This window comes from Acartia tonsa, chromosome 10, assembly GCF_053477335.1.
Source record: "Acartia tonsa isolate MP-2025a chromosome 10, ASM5347733v1, whole genome shotgun sequence".
Taxonomy (NCBI): Eukaryota; Metazoa; Arthropoda; class Copepoda; order Calanoida; family Acartiidae; genus Acartia; species Acartia tonsa.
In genome coordinates this window covers 35,706,854-35,715,019 of record NC_137269.1, presented here as the reverse complement: position 1 = coordinate 35,715,019, position 8,166 = coordinate 35,706,854, and the positions used below count along the sequence as shown (strand labels likewise).

At 33.5% G+C, this 8,166-nt stretch overlaps 1 protein-coding gene across 2 annotated transcripts in view; it reads left to right on the top strand.

Moving 5' to 3' along the window:
- The first annotated feature begins 1,753 nt into the window (after nt 1-1,753).
- Nucleotides 1,754-8,166, top strand: part of LOC145329986 (gamma-aminobutyric acid receptor subunit beta-like) — a 64,578-nt gene continuing 58,165 nt past the window's right edge. For both annotated transcript variants that reach the window (XM_080174490.1, XM_080174488.1), the window contains exons 1-4: nt 1,754-1,873; nt 2,283-3,077; nt 6,751-6,900; nt 7,556-7,630. In XM_080174490.1, the coding sequence (XP_080030616.1) occupies nt 2,626-3,077; nt 6,751-6,900; nt 7,556-7,630 (677 nt within the window). In that variant the 5' untranslated portion in view covers nt 1,754-1,873; nt 2,283-2,625. The remainder of the gene's footprint in view (nt 1,874-2,282; nt 3,078-6,750; nt 6,901-7,555; nt 7,631-8,166) is intronic.

Genomic DNA, 8,166 nt, shown 5'->3' with positions numbered 1-8,166 from the left:
CGGACCGACCCTAATTATAGAAAAGCTTCGCTTTTAAAAAAAACAGATAGACTGGTTAATTACAGATAAGCTTTGCTACTAAAAACTGCTTTATACACAAAACTGTTGTATTGTAATTTCTATTAGCTGTTGTGGCTTACTGCAGTAAAATTAACTTTTTACCTTTCTAGACAACTTAAATCTACCAGGGACAAGGGATATGGATTCTGATAAACAACATTTAATGAAGATCCTAAAACCGAGTCTACCCCGATTTACTCCGACAAAATAGTCAAATATTTAGAACTTCAAAATAAGGAATCACTGCAGTCTGCCCCTTAAAGTTATATGTTTAACACATTTTTTGATAAATAATTTATAAATACTTTTATACATCTATTTTTTACTTGTAAAATTGCATAAATAGTTAGTATCAATTATACAGATTTAGAATTTAAATATCATGAATATGATGTACATAAGGACGTACAATAGGTTTTTAATCGTAGCCAAAAATGAAAAGTTAAGAAAGAGGTCGAAATGAAAAACCAACTCAACTATCTTGGAAAATGTATGAGTGTTTGTAGTTGTAGAGTTATTGTAATGTACTTTATGTATTTATTTTCTATTTTGCATAAAAATTATATACTTATGTATACAGAGCACATAACATATTTTTGTCTTCTTTTCTTCATAGACTTTAAACTCAAAAATCTTTAAAAAATCAGATTTAAAAAAAAATTAAAATACACCTGTGTTACAATAATAAGTAAGATCACACTTTTTTTTATTTTTATTTAATGAAATTTTAAATCTTAGCATGGACAATTACGTCCAATAATTGAGTAGCTATTTCAGTTTGAAATCATATGAAAATTAAGGTCAACCTTTAAGATTAAAAAAAACAGAAAGTAAAATAAAGTCATAGAAATAAAGAAATAAATTCAAAAGGAAAGAATAATCTATTCCAAACTTTAAAACACAAGATGTATATTTTTATAGAAAGTTTATGTCACCGATTAAAGTGGAGCATTATCATTACAAACAGAAAGACAGACATATAAGAGCACCCGTAGTGTAGTTTCGTTGCTAACATAAGAAAATTTAGGTTTGCACACTTTATGCATTATACAAACATTTAATACTCTTTTTGCATACCAACAAAAACAAAACTTTTCAAAGATGCATAGATACAGAAAAAGACATGGTTTTAAAAGGAAATTTTTACCACCTTTCCTGCAAAAAAAATTCTTTTACCCATTTTTTAAAAACTCAAATTGAAAAGAGGGGGAGGGAGGCACTTTTCCCTCTTTAGTCTTAATTGCCTCTAGATGCTTCTAGGGGCGTAGCCACTAGTATTTCAATAAATCAAAAAAAACGTAAGTAAGAAAGGAAGTAAGATAAAGTAAAAATTTTTTCAAAATCTATAAAATTTTAGTGTACATGATTCTTTAGATAGATAAACCCATTGATTCGTAGCCTGTACAACTGGTTAATATAAATGATTTATAGTTCTTTCCCTTAAAGTACCTATCTAGCACTGAATAACCCGACCCCCCCCCCCCACAATTTAATTTTTTTTTAAAATTGAAAATAAAAGACTCCTATCCCCTATGCCTCACTCATTAGTGCCCTAACCTGATATAATCTGACCAAAAAAAAGAATACCCCCCTTCATTTATTTTCAAATAATTTTAAAATTAGGGCGGAGGAGTCTGCGCTAGGCCATTTTTTTGAAGAAAATATTAAAACTAAAGATGTTTAACTTAATTTCAGAATCAAGAATGAAATCCAGATACCTGAACTTTTCACAATCATTTTATTTTCAAATTTCTGCCTAACTCAGCACTGAGACTGGGGACGCAGCAGAGTTCACTAACAAAGTTAATACAGGGTGAGTCACAAAAGTTGTCACTGATGTTAATTATGTAATTGCGTTAATTTTGGCTGTATTAAAAGGCTCTAAGATAGTTCAATTCACGGAAAATGTTCCTTTAATTAAATCGTTCAGAAAAAAGGGTGTTTTTTTATAGATAGCTTAAAACCATCTTGTTAATTCTCCTAAATTGAGAACTCAATTGGGTCAGTAGTTATTGAGAACTCAAGCCTCAGACACAAAAACACTTAATAAATTATATAATAGGATTAATATATTCTTACAAAATGTCTAGTTTGTTAGAGTAAGTTCGTCAAATTAAATCTTACTTTTATTCATAAATGATTTTACCCTTTTCAAATGTTTACATTTTTTCTTCCTATGATCTGTGACAATTTATGTGAAAAACCTTAAATGTGCATCTTAGTCAAGAAAACAAAGAAATATATTTTTGGCGGGAAACAACAGCTGATTTTCTCAAGATATAAATGAAGATGAAATGTAAAATGATTATGAATCAATGAAAAAGTAATCTATTTATAAACAACATTTTTATAAAATTGGATAAAAGATATTTTCATAGTGACAAATATATACTTTTATACAAAAAGTTTGAACTGCCATTATTAATTTTGATAAAATGAAACTTTTAAATATGATAAATTTGAAAATTATAAAGTAAACATGACATTGGACTTACTTTTACAATTCCAAGTGCGGTGATGACTAAAAGTTTATAATTTACATAAAAAAAGGACAAAACAGGAGAAATGGTGTGGTTCACAAACCACCATCCTGTAACATTACTACTGCTGTTCTGTGTGTGCTGCTGGCTGCACAGCATGCTGCTAGCCCCTGCTCACGCCATGGAGCAGCATGACAACTCGGCAGCAGTCAATGTATCAAGACTGTTAAACCACTTCATGATCGGGTATGACAAGCGAGTGCGGCCAAACTACGGCGGTATACCCGTTACCGTCGGCGTCACCCTGTATATTTTATCCATAGGTGATCTGTCGGAAAAGTTTATGGACTTTACGTTTGACATGTATTTCCGGCAATTTTGGCACGATCCGCGGCTGGCGTTTGATAAGAGCGGCGGGTTGGATAAGCTGGTGGTTGGTGCTGAATATATCAAACTCATCTGGGTTCCAGATACTTTCTTTGTCAATGAGAAAGAGGCACTTTTTCACCAGGCTACCACGGAAAATCAATTTCTTAGGTAAGTTTTTTTCATCATCGTAAATTAGTTAAATGTGTATCATTATCTATCAGACAACCAACTTATTTCATATTTTAGAATAGGGTGTATTATTATCTATAAGACAACCAACTTATTTTATATTCTAAAACTATGTGTATTATTTTCTATCAGACAACCAACTTATTTTATATTCTAGAACAGTGTGTATTATTTTCTATCAGAAAACCAACTTATTTTGAATTCTTGAACAGTGTGTATTTTCATCTGTCATTAAGAAACTTAATTTTATATTCTAGAACAGTGTGTATTTTTATCTATCAGACAACCAACTTCCATTGATTTTACCATTCTTTATTGTTATTGGGAAAGGTGTTTACTTCTTTCAACTTAAATTTTAAAACAGCCAATAGCCTTTCTATGAAAATGAACAGTAAAGCATTATTTTAAAAGAATGGAGAATTGATAAGTAATTTATGATCTATTTTTGTTAAATTAAGTGTATATGATGGTTCAATTTAAAATCTTGAATTGCAAGCAATTTCTTGATATAAATTTTAAAAAACAATACCTAACTCAGTTTTATATTATTATAACTCTTATAACAATTAATCTTTGATTGCAAGTCCTTTTGCGGAAAGTTCTAATGTAAATATATATAGCTTTGACGTTGGTTTGGGCAAGACTGAAAAAAACTTACATGTTGGCTACTGTGATAATTTGCTTTACTGTCTGAGGATTATTGGTAAAAACTAATCATATCCTAGGAACCATAAATGGTGAGCCACAGCTTCCTACAAAGTGTCAACTGTGCAAAGTATTCCAATTTAGCAAAAGTCACAATAGCATTAAAAATCAGTTGTCTCCATTCATACTTTAAACTGACCACCATCTCCCTCCTCTCATGTGTGATGTAATACAAATACATTTATTATTAATCTCTTTTTTAGGGGTTTCCTTTCCTACTTCTCCTCTCATCCTTTTTTTTTATACGTATTTTATGACGTCATTCATAATACTTTCTAGCGCGTCTTGGAATGCTATTCCAGTTTGGATTTACCCTAACTCAAACTAAACCAATCAAGAATAAGCATCGAAATTAAACTTTTTAATGAAAGAGTTTTTAGTGGTCCATGTGCAATATTAGAAAATGAAATAGGGGTTCAATGAAGTAAAGGGAAACAATGGGACTATTTGAGCTACTAGCGACTAAGCACCTACCATTAACCCGCGACCGTGGCTCAACACGTAGCGCACATCCGCTCGTCGTCGGGAAGGTGATAGGTTCGAATCTCGGGCCAACATCGCGTCATAACTAAAGACGTTAAAAATGGTTCCTACTGCTGCTATGTCAGATGCGCGACATAAATAGTTAGAGTAGGGGGAATGCCTTGGCCCAAAACAGGCGCAACTTGTTACCATGCACAGTTGGGACTTCTCAGACAAAGGTCGTGCATCACAGAGAGTTGGTTGTCTGATGGATGTTACTTAGCCTAATATCCTTGGGTGTTTGGACAGAGAAGGGTGCGTTAGTCATCCTTAGTTCTCCTGGATTGCTGGACCAGGACCTGGACAGTACATCAAGTCGATAAGGTCCGGTACTGCAATCCCGCCCGTACGAGGTAATCTAGGTAAGCACCTACCATTTAGGAGCTCTACATACGTAAGGGTAAGGAGAAAAAAAGCCTCTAAACATCCCCCAGACCTATGTAAAGCCCACATAAAATGGGACGTAGTGGGTTTATTGATTATTAAAATCCTAAGCTACAGTAATTAAACCTTATCTATAATACAAAGTAGAACGATGTTTGTCTGTGTGTTTGTGTATTTGTGTGTTTGTCTGTTTGTTTGTAGCGAAGGATCTCGCTAACCGCCGAACCGATCGGGTTCTCCTTTACAGGGTAGCTTCTCATAGTTCCCGGGAAGTTTTCTTGGGGGGTGGGACATCCCTAACCCCCCCAAAAATAAAAATACCCCCCCCCAAAAAAAAAAAAAAAAATTTTAAAACTAAAATTTAAAAAGTGGGGTCGACTACCCCCCCCCCCCCCAAAAAAAAAAAAAATCCCCCCCCCTAAAATTTTTTTTCCTTTTTTATTTTAAATCTAAAATACGAAAAATTGGTTTGATCAAACCTCTTGTGGCAAAGCCCCTAGAGGCTAGGGGCGAAGCCGCTAGTTACTTTATAAAATAGAATAGTTATAATTGCAAACTAATGACGTTTTGCAACATAAAAAGCAAACTAGACTTTATGTAGGTGGTAGGGATGTTTCACCACTATAAATACTTCACATTTCTTACAACAAAGAAGTATCCGCGGTCTATTGTGATATTGCACTCGATGAAAAAATATGTGACCTCTAACTTTTGAGTATGATAATTATGAAGACAACATAAGACAGTAAATATTCTGCATATAATATGAACGTTATCCATAATCTATAATACAAAGTAGCTTGTCTGTCCGTCCGTCTGAAGCTTAAGATCTCAGTAATCACTGAACCGATCGTATTCTACTCCTCAGGGAATATACCTACTGGTCCTGTGGTGGTTTTTGGCCATTTTTTTGTGGGATGGGACACCCCCAAACCCCCCCAAAAACCAGATTTTTGTAGAAGATTTCCTTGGTCCTTTTTTTGTAGAAGATTTTCTTCGTCCTTTTTTTTTTACAAATTTCACCTTAACTTTTTTTTTATCACCCCTTGGGGCAAAGCCCCTAGAGGCTAGGGGCGAAGCCGCTAGTATTTTTCAATCTAATATCTTTATAGAGTGGACCTTACCCGAACCTAAATAGAAAAAAACTACCCTAACAAATATAAAATAAAACGAAAAGGAAAACCTTATCGGTACAGAAGATTATGATATATGTATTTAAAATTTTCAGAGAGAGAGGGGATAATGGTCAGTTTATTACACTAGTACCCAAAGTTTTTTAAATAACGCTTTCTTATTTAATGGCTTAACAACTTTAGGGATTTCAGTGAATTTTGATTGTTTGGTTTAACCATTAATTTTACGCTACAGAAGGGGTAATTTTGTGTATCAACATTGGGGATGTACACCAATTTATTGGCTATTGTCTTAGACTTCATGACTGATTGAATTATATTATTTTTGCGTGTGGGTGGAGTGCTTTGACAATTAAACAGGCTGTGTTAATCATTTAAAACCTTTTCTCGTATTCATTCGAATCCGGTGGATAGGAACCGGTTCTCATCCATACGAAAAAACTATGTCTAGCATCGTATTATATCCAGCTTTCTACGAATATAGAAAAGTACAATCACAAGATTAAAACCAGTATTTTTAGCCGGTGGCTTCGGAACTTCGGGGCTAAAAAAACTGGTTTTAATCTCAAAATTGTACATTCTATATCCGCGGAAAGCCGTTTATAATACGATGCGAAAAATAACTATTATCAATCACAAAGTCTATTCTAAGTTTTCTTATTCGTTGGCTTTAAAACTATGGGTACTTCTTTAAAATCTTGATTGCATTGTACAAACTAGTAGTGTCTAATCTTTTCTACCATTAGTCATAACTAATATAAGAAATTATTTGTTTATCATATTTGAAGATGCATAACAATTTATAGTTCCTTGTCTTATCCCTGTAGAGTATATCACTTTTTTATTGTATCCGTCCTGTGGGACTATCCTGTAAGTCACCTTGTTAATAAAATTTTTTATTTCTCCAGGATCATGCACACTGGTGACATCCTGCGGAGTATCAGGTTGACCATTAAAGCTACCTGTCCCCTTGACCTCCAATATTTCCCGCTGGACACGCAGATGTGTACTCTGGAGATTGAGAGCTTTGGCTACACCATGGCTGACCTCAAGTTTAGGTGAGTGCAGGAGGGAGGGGACATTCCACTGTAAATTTCAAATTATGCTAATTCCATGGTATATTTTTTTATCAACTCTAGATTAGTTGGTTAAAACTGACAGTTTCCAAACTTTTCAACCTATAGTTTTGAATATACAGAGGGTGTAATTATCCCATTGGGGATGTACATCAGAGGAGGGGGGGCTTAATTTACTTTCCAAATTATTTTTATCAAGAATTTGAGGTTTATAGGAATAGAACAATGTTTCTAAAAGTCATTCTATTAGTTGGACTTTTGTACTAGAACTAAAGAAACTTATTTGGTCTAATTTTAAATACTTTAGGACTGGATGCTAGCGAAAAATCAAAAGCCTTTAAAATCACGCAAATATTTTATGATAATGGATTTATTATTACTTGGATTTTACACTAGATAATTAGGTACTCTAATTAAGTGAAACTCAACTCGCAGATGCTAATTAAACGCACCCCTTCCCATCCACTCACCTTCTTATTTTACACCTTCTTATTTTACTAGATGAACCAACTGACTATAAAATGATGTTCATGTCCATTGACGATAATTCTTCCCCTGTCATAATATCCACGTATATTATAAATTCATGTTAATATTGTGGGTAACCATTTTAAAATAATCGGGCTATGATATTTAGATGGGAAGATGGTAGTAAATCAGTTCAGATGTCCCCTGACGTAGCTCTTCCTCAGTTCAATGTTTTAGGCCATAGGTAACTTTTTTATCTACAATTCCAGTGTTACTTCGAAACCGATTAACATCCTCTGGATTAAACCTTTTCTGAGCCATACTGAAAACTCGTATTGTATTATATCCCGTTTTCTAATAAATATAAAAATGCACAATCATGATACTAAAACCAGTTTTGTTAGCCCTGTCATGGGCATCTCGGTGCTAACAAAACTAGTTCTAATCTTATAATAGTACATTCTTATATCCGCGGAAAGGTGTTTATAATACGATTCGATAAATAACTATTCTGTCTACTTTTTTTATCTACTATTCTATCTACTCTACTATACTCATACTTTTCTATCTACTTATATTATATCTATCCCATTTTTCTAACTTAAAATTATTAATGTCGAAAAATATCACGCTATTTCAACCGCTTGATACTATAATTTTTTGTTTGGTTATTTAGCATTAAAAGTCTGCTAGATGTGGCTATTTGAAACCATGGCTGGCTTTGGCTGCCGCTGCCAACTAAGAAAGAGTGGCAGCTGACAACGAACGCAGCTGCAATTG